General features: G+C 36.9%; 1 protein-coding gene across 2 annotated transcripts in view; it reads right to left on the bottom strand.

Moving 5' to 3' along the window:
• Positions 1–19,741, bottom strand: part of nckap1 (NCK-associated protein 1) — a 75,209-nt gene that overhangs the window by 35,250 nt on the left and 20,218 nt on the right. Inside the window, exons 3-12 of one of the 2 annotated variants that reach the window (XM_053626288.1) lie at positions 12,236–12,328; positions 12,037–12,093; positions 11,118–11,260; positions 10,811–10,901; positions 9,305–9,442; positions 6,753–6,801; positions 6,371–6,527; positions 2,029–2,085; positions 1,541–1,637; positions 1,320–1,426 (exon numbers count right to left, since the gene is read on the bottom strand). In XM_053626288.1, coding sequence (XP_053482263.1) covers positions 1,320–1,426; positions 1,541–1,637; positions 2,029–2,085; positions 6,371–6,527; positions 6,753–6,801; positions 9,305–9,442; positions 10,811–10,901; positions 11,118–11,260; positions 12,037–12,093; positions 12,236–12,328 — 989 coding nt within the window. The remainder of the gene's footprint in view (positions 1–1,319; positions 1,427–1,540; positions 1,638–2,028; positions 2,086–6,370; positions 6,528–6,752; positions 6,802–9,304; positions 9,443–10,810; positions 10,902–11,117; positions 11,261–12,036; positions 12,094–12,235; positions 12,329–19,741) is intronic. The other variant, XM_053626289.1, reaches the window with a different exon arrangement.

Raw genomic sequence — 19,741 nt, 5'->3', positions numbered from 1 at the left:
CATGCTGGCTTATCCTTTTCAACAATAAATGCAGTCTTCACAGGTGAAACTGAAGGATAAACCAAGAGTAGATGTTCAGAGCTATTTATTGTTTAAATAAATCAATCTAACAGGACACACCTGGGTAACAAGTAACACCTGTCAGTCACATGTTCCAATATTTCTTGCTCGCCTACAAATTGGGTGGTCTGATACAAAACATGCTATGCACTATGTTGTTCAACACATCTACAAAAAATTGGCCTTGCCTTTCGAATAGTTTCAGAGGAAACTGTATGTATATATTATTATTATCTGAAAGACTTCTAACAAAAACAAAATTACATGGTCATACTTTTGGACACACCTCCTACCTGAAGCTAACGTGATGCTAAACCGGTAGCTATAAGCTTCAATTACCCAGATCTGATCCGATCACCAGGATCAGTATCAGGCCAATACCAGTAAAAAATAAAAAAATAAAAATAAAAATGATAATAATAATAATAATAATAATAATAATAATAATAAACATGCAAAACGGATAGTTAAAAAAAACTACTTTAATTTGGAACTGGAAATGCTTCCATAAAAAACATGATTGTATTTTCTGTTAGAATTGATATTACATGATATTTGCCATGGAAGTGATTATTCTGTGGAAGAGTTTAAATGAATAATGCAAGGTGCAGTTTCTGTTTAAGTTATGTTTTTGTCTGTCTTTTTTAAGCATAGTTCAATTAAAAAATCATTTTAAAGTTTAGTATATCAGACATCAGCTGAGACTCACGGTTTGCGTATCGGTATCATGAAAAAGAAAAAAAAAAAGAAAAAGAGCCACTGTGCCAACTCTCTGGTTAGCTACATTAGCGTCAGTGCAAAACTGAAAAACCAAAACTCAGACATCAAACCATGTCTTGGGTTAGTGACTACATGCATACATTTAATTTTAGGTGAACTTTTATTTTAAAAGGTTTAGTCAGATATTAAAGGGAAAAAGCCAGGATCTGGATCAGAACTGATATTGGTGCTGTACCAGTACCACAGTTATACAGCATGTATACATTATGTTTCATACAATATATATGTATACGTTTCATACAATTATACTGCTTTACAGTGTGACGTAAAGGGAAATAAAGAAAGTCAAAACTAAAATACTATAATAATAGTACCATAATTACAATACAATAAAAAAAACTAGCAAAATAAGAAAGAATAATTTTTCTAAAGAAGAAAAAAAAATATTCATATTTAACCAAGATAAACAACCAAAGCAGAAGGAGAGTGAGTGAGTGTGTGTGTGTGTGTGTGTGTGAGAGAGAGTTTGGTGTCTTTACTTGTCAATAAAGTCATCTGTGCTTTTCTTTTGAATGTTGTCAGCGTGTCTGAGCAACCAGATGATTTCATCACGAGCAAACGAGAGAGCCATGAAGACAAAAAGAGCCTGGAGAGGGGAAAAAAAAGTCAGAAAATATTCCGTATGTGTTACCGTGGGAGCTTGCAGACTCCTACTACTCATAAAGAAAATTAAAAGAGCAGAGGGCTCAGAGGTCAGTACCTTCGGGCCGAGTAAGCCTGGCTGGTCTGCCAGCACAGTGGCTAGTTCCTTCAGCGCAGAACGCAGGAATTTACGCCTCTCCCTGTGCATTGAGCCACTGGGCAGAGCAGAAACATTACATTTCAGAATGCATGAATTATGAATAAATTGCAGAAAAATTAAACAGGCCATGAAGCAGAAAACACCAAAAATGTTTGTGTTTGTTGGTGCCTGATGGACAGTGTTGGTGTCTGTTGGTGCCTGATGGACAATGTTGGTGTCTGTTGGTGCCTGATGGACAATGTTTGTGTCTGTTGGTACGTGATGGACAATGTTGGTGTCTGTTGGTGCCTGATGGACAATGTTGGTGTCTGTTGGTGCCTGATGGACAATGTTGGTGTCTGTTGGGGTCTGATGGACAGTGTTGATGAATCATGGTGATTGTCAGCAATTGCTTTACTCTGTTTTGAGAATGTAGAATTTTAGCAATGTAATTTAAATGCACATACGCGTGAGACAGCGCTGCTTCTTTGCATTCACGGATGTCGTTGACGCGCTTGTTGTAGCTGCGACAGATAAACAGGTTGGAGAGAAAAGAAGAAAACAGCACAAAAGCAAATCAATCCACTGATGATTTTATATTATTTCACAGTGCTAACTATGAATGAATGAATTAATAGTCTGTATTGTCATTATACAAAATAAAATGAAACTCTATTTAGCTTATCCCCATTAATTAAATAAAATTAAAAAATTTAAAAAATCTGAATGAGAGCATAAGACACTAAATGAGAGCATACACAATCAATAAATAAGCAGATAAATAACAGTAACATAATTAAAAAAACAAACAAAAAAACAACAGCATAAACCAATTTCAGCACATTTTAAAAATCAGCAACAGCAGCTATATGACCTTAAGTGACATTTGTGATCAATAATGCACGTGTCAAAAATCCTTACTGTGTGTGAACACTTGTACGGATATGCATGTACACATGTATTACACGTGTGTGTGTAACAGAAAGTTCACAGTATCTTTTCAGGGTGTGAAACAGGTGTAATGGAGGCCACAGCTCCTCTATTTGTTCTTGATTTTATTATCCTGTACTATTTTCCAGATGGCAGCAGTTTAAAAATAGAATAAAATAGTATGTTGTGTCTCTGATTATCCTGCATGCTTTCTTTCTCAGTCTGCTGGCATAGATGGTATCCAGTTCTGGGAGCTCCATGCCAATGATGTGCTGGCCACCTCCACCACACGATGCAGATCTTTCCGCTCGGCAGCCATGCAGCTGACATACCACACTGTGGCAGTTTGTCAGAATGGTTTCTATTGTGCTCCTATAGAAATCTAGCAGCAATTTCTGTGGGAGTTGTGCCTGCTTCGACTTCCTAAGGAAAAAGTTTCTTTGGTAAGCCTTTTTTTTTTTTTTTAAACCAGTGCTGCAGTGTTTATGGTCCATGTCAGCTGTTTTAACATAGTGATTCCAAGGAACTTTAGGCTTTCCACACTCTTCACTTCTTCTCCATGTATATAAGGAGAGGTGTACTTTATGATTTGTTCTTCTGAAGTCAATGATCATCTCCTTTGCCTTTGAGGCATTAAGAACCAAGTCACTGTCTTTACAACACCTAACCAGATGATCCACCTCTATTCTGTAGGTCATTTCGTTGTCAAAAATCAGGCCGACGACTGTAGTGTCATCTGCAAATTTAATTAGGGAATCTGAATTGTTAATGGGGATGCAGTCATGAGTGAAGTGTGTGAAGAGCATAGGGCTCAGCACACAGCCCTTTAGGGTGCCTGTACTTTATATGAGCTCGTAGCCTGGCCCGCTTTCCCCACTTTTGTTTCCACTCTCTTTGCCGCCTTGCTAGCTGGATGGCAATGCCGATGAGTTCCGGGGTACGTAAAATCTCTGGAGGAATAAAGGTTGAATAGACTCCAAGATATATGTAGTGTTCTTCAATAAACATCAGCTGGGATCGATTGTATAAGAGCTGTTATATTACTTGATAGGCTAACTAACAAAATTAAATAATAAAAACACAAAAAAGGAGAGAGCCGGACCGCTTCTGCACATGCCGCTTCCGCATGCACAGACACACACACACACACACACACACACACACACACATACATATATATATATATATATATATATATATATATATATATATATATATATATATATACACACACACACATACACACACACACACACACATATATACATATATATATACACACACATATATATTATGAGATGCACCGATACTAAATTTCTCAGCCGATACCGATAACCAACAGTTCTGTCATTTTTGCCTGCTTTTGAATTAATAATAATTCATTTAAAAGAATTCTGAAGGAAATGCAAATAAAAATTTTATTCTCTCCATTTCAACAAGTTGTTTCACAGTAACTGGTCTCATAAACAGAACACACATTACTCTAATTAACATTAACAAAATCCTGAAGATTAAAGTAAGATTTCTTAACTTATTGAATGTTATTCATTCTTATTAACATTGACTGAGTTCTAAAAAACCTTCTGTTAGTCTCACATTCACTCACCACAAACAAAGGCATTTCTACTTCATCACAGAACATGACACTGGTAATATATAATATAAACTTTTTCATATATTAACATTAACTGGATATGAAATATACTACTCTACAAATATATTTTTCTGTGCAATATATACTTTTTTGTCAACTCATCTTCATTTAAATCTTTTAACGGTGTACTGCCGTGAGGGTGAGCGGTCGGCGCGGCAAAAAAAAAAAAGTAAACTGTACGCCGCTTCACTGCTGCTCACTTCCGGTGTAAAATTTTAGCAGTGCACAGATTACAGAGATTACAAACTGCAGTTTTGTCATCATTCCACACAAGAGACATCTTCTTTACACACAGCACGAAATCAACATGTTTTCCCGCCCTCTTTTGATTGACAGGATATAATCGGCCCTGATCATTGGATGTTTATAAATTATCGGCTGATAGCCCATAGCGCGAAAAATTGCCTTTACCGGCCGATACATCAATGCATATCTATTACATATACATACATATACAAAAATACAGTATGTCACAAAAGTGAGTACACCCCTCACATTTTTGTAATTATTTGATTATATCTTTTCATGTGACAATACTGAACAAATGACACTTTGCTACAATGTAAAGTAGTGAGTGTACAGCTTGTGTAACAGTGTAAATTTGCTGTCCCCTCAAAATAACTCAACACACAGCCATTAATGTCTAAACCGCTGGCAACAAAAGTGAGTACACCCCTAAGTGAAAATGTCCACATTGGGCCCAAAGTGTCAATATTTTGTGTGGCCACCATTATTTTCCAGCACTGCCTTAACCCTCTTGGGCATGGAGTTCACCAGAGCTTCACAGGTTGCCACTGGAGTCCTCTTCCACTCCTCCATGATGACATCACGGAGCTGGTGGATGTTAGAGACCTTGTGCTCCTCCACCTTCAGTTTGAGGATGTCCTACAGATGCTCAATAGGGTTTAGGTCTGGAGACATGCTTGGCCAGTCCATCACCTTCACCCTCAGCTTCTTTAGCAAGGCAGTGGTCATATTGGAGGGGTGTTTGGGTCGTTATCATGCTGGAATACTGAATACTGATCATGCTCTGCTTCAGTATGTCACAGTACATGTTGGCATTCATGGTTCCCTCAACGAACTGTAGCTCCCTGTAACTGTAACTGCAGCACTTGCAGCCCCAGACCATGACACTCCCACCACCATGCTTGACTGTAGGCAAGACACACTTGTCTTTGTACTCCTCACCTGGTTGCCCCGACACACGCTTGACACCATCTGAACCTAATAAGTTTGTCTTGGTCTCATCAGACCACAGGACATGGTTCCAGTAATCCTTAGTCTGCTTGTCTTCAGCAAACTGTTTGCGGGCTTTCTTGTGCATCATCTTTAGAAGAGGCTTCCTTCTGGGACGACAGGCATGCAGACCAATTTGATGCAGTGTGCGGTGTATGGTCTGAGCACTGACAGGCTGACCCCCCACCCCTTCAACCTCTGCAGCAATGCTGGCAGCACTCATACGTCTATTTCCCAAAGACAACCTCTGGATATGATGCTGAGCACATGTACTCGACTTCTTTGGTCGACCATGGCGAGGCCTGTTCTGAGTGGAACCTGTCCTGTTAAACCGCTGTAGGGTCTTTTCCACCGTGCTGCAGCTCAGTGTCAGGGTTTTGGCAATCTTCTTATAACCTAGGCCACCTATATGTAGAGCAACAATTCTTTTTTTTAGATCCTCAGAGAGTTCTTTGCCATGTGGTGCCATGTTGAACTTCCAGTGACCAGTATGAGGGAGTGTGAGAGCAATGACACCAAATTTAACACACCTGCTCCCCATTCACACCTGAGACCTTGTAACACTAACAATGTCACATGACACCGGGGAGGGAAAATGGCTAATTGGGCCCAATTTGGACATTTTCACATAGGGGTGTACTCACTTTTGTTGCCAGTGGTTTAGACATCAATGGCTGTGTGTTGAGTTATTTTGAGGGGACAGCAAATTTACACTGTTACACAAGCTGTACACTCACTACTTTACATTGTAGCTAAGTGTCATTTGTTCAGTGTTGTCACATGAAAAGATATAATCAAATATTTACAAAAATGTGAGGGGTGTACTCACTTTTGTGAAATACTGTGTGTGTGTGTGTGTATATATATATATATGTATATATTTTTTGTATACATACATACATATAAATATAAATATATATATATGTTTGTATATAACAGCGCTTATATACACATACAAAGGAAAATGCTGAGTAAGAGATAACACTGACCCACGGAGGTTGACGAACAGATCCTCGGCAGCTTTGTGGATGTGGAAGACCTCATCTCTGAAGAGGCAGAGGCAGGAGCTGCTCTGTAGGGCCAGTTTCCACAAACTCAGGGCAGTGGGATCGTTGTTTAGAGCCGCGTGGCACAGGATAAACCCAACTACATGGGAACAAAAAAAAAAAAAAAATCAGAGAGAGAAATCTTCAGGAAAAGTCACTAGGTCAGTTTCACAAAATACAGAATGTCATTAAGAAGGAAATATGTGCAGGGAAAATGCAGAGAAAGATAAACGATAGTGTTTGTGCAGACTTGCGCATGACCTGGAAAGCATGTAGAGGGATGCAGTCTGAACAGAATCACAGAATCATAAAAACATTTACTTACACACTATCCACTTCTCCATAGTGTCCAATGACAAGTATTCACATGGCATCTGGAAGACAGGAAATAGCTCTGTTAATTACAGGAAATGGACTCGATAACCTAGCATATACTGTAGGCTGGCTGTTTCAGTATCATATATGATGTCATTTAGGTCCTTTTTGAGAGAAATCTTAAATATCAATGTGGGTTAAATGTGTTCATAGCTCACACTTGGTTGTGTATCAGAAGTATTAGTTCCCACTGCCAGGCCATGTTTTCATTACAACAAAACACTAACATTAGATTCAAGGACCTTAGCTTTTTTTCCTCCATGATTTAAGCTCTAGAACTAATTTTATTGCTAAACTGAGCAAAGTTAGTTCATCCAGATGGTTAATGCAGTGGATAAAACGGTGTCTACCAGAAACCACCCTTTGACTCATTAGAGCCCATAAATGGCATTAGCTCTGGATCTTTGCATGTAGGGACTGGAGGACACTGCATCTCTATTACAAGTACTCGGGAAAACACAAAGCAACACTTCCTCCTCCATTTCCTTTGGATCTCTGGCGGTAACCTGTACCCTAAAACAAGTGCTGTGGAATGAAAGAGGCATGGAAAATAAACTGGAGCAACCTAAATCTTTATGCATAGAAGACAATTCCAATCCATTCCAGCTGTTAACATCAGTAATGATTATAGCTGAATACAGCAGTACAGCATAAACATTACTGTGGTCAGACCGGACAGACAGAAGAGCTCAAATTTGGTTGATATTTAGTGTGGGGGAGTTTGCCAGTATGCCACTGTAATATTTTTTTTACATTTATAAATGATTCCTAAATCAGCTGAGCTGTACTGTATACTGTCTAACGTTAGCTGGACTGATATACACAGTTAAAACTAGGGCTGCAACTAACGATTATTTTCATAATCAATTAGTTTGCCGATTACTCGATTAATCACATGGGGAGGACAAACTTTCAACACCATTTTTTTATTTATTTAAAATAAAATCCACAAACCGACTGTTACAAATATAAACTTCAGACTAAAACTTTGCACAGTCATTTGTCCAATTATATAAGACTGAAAAGAGCCCAATACACACACACACACACACACACACACACATACATATATATATATATATATATATATATATATATATATATATATATATATATATATATATATATATATATGTTTATATTACATATAGTATTTATGCATTATTTTTTATGGATGCACAAAAAGCACTGAATTAAACTACAGTCCTAAATTAATAATATAAATTCACTTTCACTGCACCTTGTGGTTTCTGTTACTCGCTGCCTTCAGACATATTTTACTTGTGTTTCCTTTTGATCATAGTGTTTTAATTAGACATTATAGATCTTACTCGCACTCCCACTGTGTATCACCACGTCTACACTGCGAGTGAGGAGCAATGAGGCCTCTTTACTAATTGCTCACTTTTGTTATAATAAATGCCAGAATTTACACCGCAAGCACGTAAATACAACATATTAATGACAAACTTAAATTAAACTAAACCTTTTAAGCAACTCGCACCAGTTTCCTCATCCCCTTACACACAGTGGAGCATTTTGGATATAAACATGTCTGTGCTCGTGCATCACTGCCGTGCTTCAGTGCTACACAATCTCTGCTTTGTAAGTTTGCAGGTTACAATCTTCTCCGCAGTGTTTAATATAAAATGCTCCTCTGCCTTAGAGGACTTGGAGGACGCACACGTTCTTCCTCAGTCACGTGACTATTTCGCCTCGTCTGATGGTGACTGAGGTCATGTTGGGAATAAAAGGTAACGTTAACAAAAAGTTAACTGAAGAAAGTCATTGTCGGTGACTCTGGGTGTTTGCTAAAGCTAGCGGCATCACATTACGTGCGTATGACGTCATGAGCCATCGACTGGGAAACAACTTATACTTCCGGCTAGTAAAAAAACAGCTAGTGCTCCATTTGAGACGATACTACCTTTCTAAACTTCCTACACTAGACGGTAGAGTACACAGTGCATAGTGTAAATGTATAGTACGTCATTTGGGACACAACTTCAGTATTCATTCTCTGATGCGTGTTTTCAGAACAGAAGTTATGTATTGAGTAAACGTACCCCGTGCCATGTGCAGACCAACTAATCGATAATGAGATTCCTTGACAACGATTTTCATAATCGACTATTATCGATTTTATCGATTAGTTGTTGCAGCTCTAGTTAAAACTGCTTGAAAACATAATATACAGATGAACAAAAGCATGGTAGATGTTTATTTTAAAATGCTTAGCAAGGCTATATGAGAATTCTTTAAAACCTTGTTAAAACCTGACCAGTCCATTATATCTTACTGCTAAGAATAAGTCTGCAAGTATAAATGGATACGAATTAGATTAGACTCAGAAGAGGATAGTTCAAGCCTTTAATACATAAACTGCAAACTCATTACCCACATGAGGGGGCTTCTCACTTTATGCCAATACACATGGTCACAATGCACTGTCAGGACTATTAAGGTCTGTTATTAGAATAACGACCCAGGCCTTTGTCTTACCGTATCAGACTGCGCTGGGTTCAGCATGGTGCTGGGGGCGCTGATGAGGCTTAGAAGCTGAGCGTTTCTCCACTGGTCAGCTGAGAGATTACGCCGTGGGTAAACCATCTGTAGGGAGATCAGCGCATCCGAAAGGGACTGTAGGGAAGACATAGTTAGTAACCACTTGAAATGTTCATACTACAGATGGATACAGGTCTCGGTTTGTACCAAAAGTTATCAAAGACAAAAAAGGATTGTTACCTTCCTAAAGTGGTTTTATTCTGAGCTTTTCCATAAAGAAAATGCTCTTCTCTATGGTTTCACATTAACCTTAACGATCCCCACAATATAAAATATGTAAAGATTATTAGTATTACTGGCACACTGTTTACTGATACAGAAATATAAAGGACGTTAAAAGATGAGGCTATTTGTTCCCTGTCAGCAGTTTTGAATGTACTGGATGTCCCAGGAATGAATGTTTTTTTATAAAATATTTTAAAAACGTTTTTTAAAGGTGGACTGAGTGATAAGAATATTCTACACCACAATTAATAATAAATGGTCCAATGGTAAAATACTGTAGTCAATATCCCAAACCTTAACTCATAGAAAACTATATAGAAAGTGAACTGTTTTACAGTAGATTATGTGATATATTAATAGGAACTATTGACATGGCAATCCAAAAGTGTAAAGTCGTGCATCATAGGAGAGTGTGATTCCCATAAAGGAAATCAGCTTTCTATTTATTACGCATCTGATGCAATTGAACACCGGAGGTTCCAAACTGAACAACCCATAGTCTTAAAATATATACAGAGTATATATATATATATATATAAATTTTGCGCTAATCTATAGCTCCAGAAGACAATGACTGGCATGCATTATGAGTTATGTACAGTTACATTATATACAACCATGTTATAACAGTTAAAAGAGCTCTTCAGTAGCTTTTAAACTACACCAGCCACGTATCGCTGTGATTTATGGTGGTCAAGAAAGAGCATGGGGAATACAGCCATTTTAGCCGACTTTGGAGCTCCATCTTCAGTTTAAATGAGGCCTCAGGTGCTGCTATGAAGCTCATTATGTTTCGGTGAGAGACCCGAATTGTTTATTCAATCAAATGTTTGGGATATGTTTAAAATATTTTAAATGTTTTTAAATATGGAGAAACCTGTAGTGCATTTTGTTTACAATATTAAACCCACGTTCTTAGCATTTTAAAATTTATTTTGTTTTATTGAGACAAAAATGTGTCTTTTCAGTCATCATTTTTCTTCCATCAAATTTTGTTCCATCAAATATTCTGAGTCTCAAAATTAATCGAATCGTGAAGCCGATACCGTGAGTCGAAATGAATCGTGACCGTAGTGTATCGTTACCCTCCTAATAGCAACAGTATTAGACAACATTTTTTTTTTTTTTTTTTTTAAATGTCTGCCACTTTCCTAAAAATACTTGGATGAGCTAGAACAGGTTAAAATAATCTGAATGAATCTGGGTGTGAAATTTTACCTTTCCATGAGGAACAAACTCCTCCATCATCTTCTTCAGAGGATTCTCATAGTCCACGATCATCTGTCCGAGCCGAGGATATTCTCGATCGCTGTGGGGGGAAAAAAAATGTCCCGCATGCCATTTGGCAAATTTATTTTTTTTTTTTAAATCTTAAGTATGGCTCATTGAAAGGGTGGGAGTTCAAATCCAAGCACTGCCACCAATTACGTGTCCTCACACAAGCAAACACTGGATAATATTAGAATAGCTTTTCCAATTCGTGCAGTTTATATCGTATTAAACATTATGTTTATTCGTACTGTACCTCGCTCCGTGCGTCATCTCATGCGCATAGTTGTAGAGACCAATGATTGCTTTGCGCTCTTCAATACGAGACAGCAGCATCATCAGTGTAGTGTACGTCACAACAAGATCAAGGTAGTTCCTCGTGAGGTCAAAATTTACAGTCTGAGGAAGAAAAAAAATAAAATAAATAAAATTAAATAAAAAAAACAGCCCGGGGGCTGTGGTGATTACATGGTGATACAACCAACCTGCATATTATGCACTTATTCTAATACATTAACATTTCTAAAGCAACAACTAACACAAGGACTTTTCTTTATCATTTCTGGAAGGGAGTGTCTAGTGTCAGTGCTTTGTAACATTCGGAGATAACACAGGAAAAAGTCTTCAAGACAGAGCAGTTTGTGCCTTTGTAACATAAGATTTTCTCAAATTAACTTATTATAGAGAAAACTAAGAGAGGCTCATGAGGGAATGACTGTTTCTAAGTGGCTATAATAAACAGTAATGATAACAGTAAGTAAATAATTTGCTTTGCATTTCCATTAAATGTAACTATAAAATGCAGGAAATGTACAACATGCCATTCCTTTATATGTATTTAAAAAAAAAAAATCACTGCAATTTCCTGTGGTATAAAAGGAATAAAAACACTTAAAAGGCATGCGGTTATAGGAAAATAACCAACCTCAGGGTTGTAACAGTAACTCAGCTTTGAGCTGGACCACATCACACCACCACGTAGCTAGTTATTTTCCTATACCAGCACACCTCGACGTGTTAGTCCTTGTGTGATGGGCTCACACGTGTACAGCAGCCCTGACACTCATGGGAATTTATCATTTCTGTTCAATTCTCATCTGCTACCAAAAAAAAAAAAAAAAAAAAAAAAAAACGTGGTTCACATGACCTGACCGGTAATACTTTTTCCAACTTACAATATCAAAGAAAACTTGGCAAGCATCAATAGTGTTCAGCAGTTCACACACATGGTCCTGTAGAAGGGAAAAGAAGAAGAAAAAATGTACATGTAAATGCAGTGTGTTATCAGAGCTCAGCGAGAAGTCAGTAAATGCTCAAACGGAGGTGGGGGGGTGGGGGTGGGGGGCGAATTCAAAGTGAGTTTGAGTCGCCTACCTTAAATTCCATAACATCCACAAATGTGAAGTAATATAAAGCGAGATTCTTTAGTATTTCTGATTTTTCTTTTTGGAGCTGTGCAAGCTGTTGCTGTAATAATAAAGAAAAAGAAAAGAACACAGTGTTGAAAAAGGAAACAGATTTTCAGAAAGCAATGCAGTCATCATAATTAAGTTCGACTCGTCAGCAGGGTTCTTGGCGTGTACACACAAATATGTCTATTTTTTTATATCCACCGTGCAAATGGAACTAGATTTTTTTATTATTATTATTATTATTATTAAGATAAACTGAGCATCTGAGCAACAGAATTTTTTGTTTGAATCTCGTATCCAAATCCAGGATTATGGGATTTCCTTCTCTCAGAAGGATTCATGCTTTTTCAAATGTATCCCTGGAGCACAAATGCTGCCCAAACAGCTCACAACTTCTTACTTACAATATTTAGAAATGCTCACAACATTAAGATGACATTTTTTTGTTATGATGTAGTATTTTGACAGATCTGCTCAAATCCTTTACATGCATATTACATACGAGTAGTATAAAATGGTGTGATATTCAGACATGTTTATCATGAACACTTCGAAATATCAATCCGCCTTCATTCCACATGGAAGGAGAGAGCTTCGGGAGTCAGCGTTTAAATTCCGGACATAAACTCTGTCGCATTTAGAGAAAAGGATAAAGATGGATGTTTTCGTGGCTCCTTATTTTGTACCAATCCAAATGCAGAATTGCTGGCATCCTTATTGCGGTAAGGCAATCCCATAATTCTGTTTACGGCATCAGAGGTTCATGAAAGGTCAAAACCGAATTGTTGCACCGATTGAGGAATAACAATTGAATTAAATGTAATAATTAGCTGGTCTAACGACACTCTACACTCTGGTATGATTCATGATTATGGGTTTACTATGCGAGATTCTTTGAATATTCTGAACAAATTTAAATGAAGAACTATGACTGAAAAGACTACAAACTGAGGTTAAATATTGTAAACAAAATGCATTAAAGGCTCACCATGTCTTAAAAATAATAAATAAATTCTTCAAATAGTTTTATCGAGTGAATAAACAAAGTCTCTGATCCGGGAAATAGAGCTCCAAAGTCGACTAAAATGCCCAGTTTCCACAGCCTCTTTCTCGGGCAATGTAACCAAAGTTTAACCATATAACGCGTATTAGTCAGTGTGATTCAGAGATACCAGTCACAAGTGCAGACGTTTCCCATCTCGGTAATGGTGCAGGCTCATGAATGCAATCACATGACCAGTGTGCTCTCTTTATACCTATGGATTGCACAGATTGGGACCGCAGTGTAACTGCATTAGATGCATAATTAACTTAATGCTGATATTGCACGTTTCCAAGATGCACATGGTCACAGTTTGCATTGTGATTTATAGTGTCACAATGTATGATTACAACCCTGGTAATAGTATTGTGCACTGTGAATTAAGTGCTACAAGAGTTGATTAGCAAAAATTATTCTAATTAAAATAAATTTTCAATGACGGTATCTATCAATTATCTTTAACAAAATTATATTATATTAATTTATGTATATTTCTACCTACAGGGTGTCTGAAAAGTCAGGAACCATTGCAAACTACTTCATATTTATATTATTTACAACATATGCTGTACATGGTCACCCATACGCTCTACGTATTTTTTCAACTACTGAATTAAGTTTTTCGTGGATTTTACTCAGCATATTCCCCCTTTGGTTCCTGACTCTCCAGACGTTCTGAAGAAAGAAAAGCCGTACGTAGCGTAAACCTTCATTGCATAAAACATCTGAGACGCAATAAATCTTGCGTAGTGGTTTCAAAAGCCGAACTGTGTGGCTGTCTGAACCCTGCATCAAGTCTGAACACGTTTAAGCCTTCCTAGCTTAAAGCTTGGCTTGCTTCCAACTGCTAGTGACTTCACAGCAAGTGTGCATTGCAAAAAAAAAAACAAAAAAAAAAGGGCTAGAAAATGCTGGAGACATCATGTGAGTTTAATGTAAATTATACCACAGCGTTGGTAAATTCTCTAATCTGATTGGTCAGAAAGTGATGAATGTTCCATAACAGCAGTATTTCTGGCTGTAATCCAAATGACAGATTTATATTAATGCGCTCCATTTAATACATTTTCGTTTCTATAGTAACAACTCATTCACATGGAACTGTATCGCAAATAATAAACTGATGAATAAAGTGTGCTTTAATTTAACAAAGAAATACGTATAAATCATTGATATGGTGAAGTTTTCTGAAAGTGGATGTTTATGTAACAGTTAGGAGGAAGGAGTCTCTAGTTTCAGTGCGTTGTAACAGTCAGTTACAAAGCTTGTGCTTTCTGGTTTCTTTTTTTCTTTTTAAAGTCAAGAAAAAGGAAAAATAGAGAGGCTGGTAAGGGAACGACTGGCTTTAGGAACTTACTTGTCTTGTTAAATGTAACTGCAAGCAGTTAAAAAACGTGACGGATCATTAAAAATTTAAATAAAAAATTGTAATCGTGGGCAAATCGCTGTGGTATAAGAGGAATAAAACATTTCAGGATGATCTGTTATAGGAAAATAATCAACTTCGGGTCAGCAACAGTAACCTCCACTCTGCTGCAACCCCATTCTTGATTAGTTTCCTGTAACACAACCCTGTAACTGTTTAAATCCTTAATGAAAAATCATACTAACATCCTTCAACATAAGAATCCCATTAATTATTATCCGATTCTTATAAATACAATAAACTTTTCTGCTTTTTTAAAGTCTTGTGCAATGCAAACCTGCTCTTAAGTCAAGTTAGTAACAAACTTATAGCAATCTTATAGTCATAGGAATTATGATACGCTTATTCTATATTAACAGCATTAATGATGTGCTGGACATCACTGTGCAAACTGAGTATTGGGCAATTTCTATCAAAACACCCTGCCAAAAAAAAAAAAAAAAAAAAAAGGTGATGGTCAAATAACCCCCACTGGCCATAACCACTAATGCATTCTTCAATGCATAATAAATATTAGTAAACACTTTACTACTAACCAGTACAATGTTTACTAGTATTTCACAAACTTCACCCATCTCAACGATACTCCTACAAGTATGTTAAAATGCAGCAAAGCATTTTAATCATGGTGTTAAATAGCCCCGTATGTGATAAGGAAAACAGCAAGGATGGAGAGAACAGCACAAAACGAAGCAAATCTGTACTTACAATAATAATAAAAAGAAATGTGAAAAATGCTTTGCAATATCAAGTGCAAATAAAGAGGAACTTAAGGAATTGTATAAAATGATCATATGTAATAAACGACAGCAATCATTACAGAAATTTGCAGTAAATGCAAATTTTTTAATTGTATAATTTATAAGTGATAAAGGGTTTAAAACTGTATAATGATCAACAGAATTCAAATAATAAAAAGGTAATGCAATTTCTACATTATTAGATTAAATAAATGTAATAAAATATGCATAAAATTATTAATAAATGAACACATGCAATAAAAGCCACAATAAGTGGTAAAAAATTCTATTATATATATATATAATAATAAAATGATAAATGAAAGGAATCATAATTGTGATTCGAACAGTAAAAGATAATGCAATTTATACATCATTTAAATGAATAAATTGATTTTTTAAATAAATTACAATGAGATTATTTTTAATAAATAAATCAATTAAGAAGTGTATGTAAAAAAGCACCAAATGGAAATAATTTTAACATTAAGTGCTAATTATAACAAATGAAACTAACGAATGGCAGTTGAATTAATATAAACTTAGTACATTTAATACATTAGTACATTTAAATTAATAAAAATTAACTAAAGCAAACTTTAAAAAAAAAAAAAAAAAAAAAGATAGTTTTAATGAAAATTTTTATTGTACTTCCATTATATTCCCTTCAATTTTTGACTTTTAACCAAAATCCCACCATCCTTGTTATTCACCGTGAAATGTGTCGCTATTTCTGTGAGTACACACCCAGACCCTGAACTGTATGTTAGGGTTGAGATAATGGACAAAAACTTACAGCAAGCACAGACCCATGCAGTTACAAAAACCAAGGAACCTCAGAACACGCAGATCTCTAATACATGTTGTCTAAAAGGGACGGTGCTGGTGCGGTTCTCCAGAGAACCTTTTAAAGAATCCTCCCACATTTCATCAGGTTTGAGAGCAGAACCACAATGTATTACGATGACAGATGTCATGAGCGCATGGCTCTGTAACGTCAATACTCGTAAATAAAAAGTGAAAGTAAGGGCTCTCTTTGCACATGGTTAATAAAGTTTTCGTGATCTTTTCATGACTTTGAAAGATAACGTCTCACAGATTATAACTACCTGCAAGACGACAACTACGGGCTCGGACCTTTTCAGCTTGATAAAAGCTTCATGAGTCATGATCGTGATACTGAATCTGCTCACCCTGCAAAATCCTCATTTATTTTTAAATCATGTAACAATTTGAATTGTTCAAGCTGTTGGCATGGAAACAAAATGACCATTTCCATACATCCCGATGGTGCTGGCTGCTCGGTTCCAAACCAGCAGATTTTCAGAGCAGACATCTTCCAGCTCTCCGTATAAAGCTTGAACTGCTAATGTCCTCCATCAGGAAAACAGTGGGGACTTTATGTACAAGGACTATACTGAGAGTTTTACATTATATATTTAGTGTGTAGTGTCTATACCTGAGAAAATTCTGGCAGAACGAAATCTTTCTAGCGCGTGAAACATACATACAGTATATGAATGTTATTAAATATTTAATATCTGTAGGCGTGGCTGTTTCAGTTTAAACAGTTCGAGAATTCAAGTTCTCGGAAAACTGTAATATGTTATCATGTAAAACTAATGTTCGTGCATAAAACCGCAATACACTGTAATGTAAAAGTGTAATACACTATCATGTAAGGATTAGGATGTGATGAATTATTATGTCATGTGTCATAAGATTGTTGAAAAACTGTAATATGCAAGTTTAGATAATACCGCAGTGCTGCTGAATTTTCAAACCTGATTGGTCAGGAAGTTTTAGTTCTGTAACAGCAGCTCTGATAGCTGCTACTTTGGTTGCCTACTTGGTTTATACTACTGTGCGCTTTCTAATACAATATTGTCATATATATTACATAGACCTAACCCTATTCCCCTTCACAGATAGCATAGGTGGCCACATGAAGCTGGTCTAGAATACAACAACCTCAATATGGCCAAAAGTGCACGGATGTCCTACAATCACATACATATGTGCTTGATGAACATTCCATTCCAGAAGTAGTCCCTCTTTATGGTTATAATAACCTCTGCTTTTCTGGGTAGGCTTTCCACTAGATTTTGGAGTGTGGCTGTATGGATTTGTGTTTTTATTCAGCCACAAGAGCATTAGTGAGGTCAGACACTGGGGGTGAGGTCTGGGGTACAGTTGGTGTTCCAGATCACCCCAAAAGTATTCCGAGGGGTTGTTCAGGTTGTTCCACTCCAACTTTGCCAAACCATGTCTTCATGGAGCGCACTTTGTGCACAGGGGCATTGTCATGCTGGAACAGGTTTGGGCCTCTTAGTTCTAGTAAATGTACACAGTATGGAAAGACATTCCATATATATATACACACATACACGTGTGTGCTTCCAACTTTGTGGCAACAGTTTGGGGACGAACCACATCTCTCAAAGAAACTCTGAGCAAAGTCTCTTAATGATTTGCTGTTTATGGGTAGGTCCAAGAAGAAACATTTTACGAGTACAACACGGTACATTGAGGACTCATTTATAAAACACAACCAAGTTAGCTAGTTAAATGTAGCAACTCCTAAGTAAGAACGTGACCTAGATATCTAGCTAGTTTCTTCATGTACAATTTAGAATGCCTATGCTTGTTAAATTCTTAGTAAGCATGCCAACTTCGCTGATATGATCGCTATCTAGCTAATAACAAATGTGTTTATGAACCTTTTTCTGATTCCAACACCCAGCAGCACAACGCAACATTATCTTGCTTGCTCTTAAAAATCACTTTTTTTGTTGTTGTTTTGTTTTGCAACCAGAAAAGACTGACTGACATCAGAGTGATGTCTCTCACTCAGGAGTCTATAGTAACAACTTACTTATTTAACAAAGGAAATGTATAATCGCTGACATGGTGTTTGATGTCAGGAGAGGCTTATTTAACAGGTATGGAAGGAGTCTCCAGTGTCAGCACTATGTAACAGCCAGAGGTAAAGCTGTAACTTTATATTGTGTTTTCTGCCACAGAAGAGTCGTGAGAACAGACGCTGACTCAGGGTCAGGGTCGCAAACTGCATTTTTTTTTTTGTCTAACTTCAAGACACACTGTTTCGTGAATGTTCGATAACATTAACTCTAAATGGATAAAAAGGTTGAACAGGGTGTTTTTTTGTGTGTATTTTTTTACTGTTGTGATATAATAGGAATTTAGAAAGAACAACAGCACATACTTTTTTGTCAGAAAACCAGATATGGAGTCACATGGAACAGTTTCAGATTTAGTACCAGCTCTGGCACCATGTTGGCACTATAAATAACCAAATCCAAAGAAAATAAACAAACAAACAAACAAACAAACAAACAAACACTGTTTATTCTGAGGTTCCTTCAGTCTAGTTGTGAGGCTCGATACATATGTGAGTACAACAGAAAACTTAAGACTACATAGAAATATGTGAGCTCTAAACAAAGCAAACGGGCTCCAAACTTACCAAAAGAACAATCCAGAAAATAGCCGTGTTAAGCATGCAAACAAATGCACAAAAAAAGACAGACACACACACACACACACACACACAAAAAGAAAGGAGACATATATAAACCAACACAAAGGCAAACTCAAAAATACACAGGTAAACATGACGCAGCTCGACATTGGTTTAAGAAGCAGTTAAACATCTTGGATGTTAAACGAGAGAAGAGAGATACACTACAAGAGCTGCATCTGAAAAATACAACACTTTTTTAATAAATAAAACAATGAGTGGTTATTAGAGAAACACAAAAATACACACACACACACACACACACACACACACACACACACACACACACACACACACACACAGTAAATACACAGAGCATCAAAACACAAAGGAGCCCACAGATGTCCGTCTAATTAGAATAAATAATAAAGTAAAATAAAACTGGCAGTATTATTGTGTAATGGAACTGTTAGTATAGTATTAATCATGACTGGAGCTCACGGTGACTAACACACACATTGACGGACGATGACAACGCGCCGCTTTCTGCTGGAATGTGAGTTGATAGAATTGTGTGGTTGTGTGTTACACCCACATTCCTTTGCACACTCACTCATTCACACACACACACACACACACACACACACACGTACGCAAGCACACCCTCCCCGAGGCAGACAAGCAGGCCTCACTGATCACCCTACAACTGCGCACTCAATCCTCATATTAAAAAAACGAGTGACGTTACATGGCATCTATATGATTTTTTCAGAGAATGT

This window comes from Ictalurus furcatus, chromosome 6, assembly GCF_023375685.1.
Source record: "Ictalurus furcatus strain D&B chromosome 6, Billie_1.0, whole genome shotgun sequence".
Taxonomy (NCBI): Eukaryota; Metazoa; Chordata; class Actinopteri; order Siluriformes; family Ictaluridae; genus Ictalurus; species Ictalurus furcatus.
The sequence above is the reverse complement of the archived record's forward strand: the minus strand, read 5'-3'. Positions and strand labels throughout refer to the sequence as shown.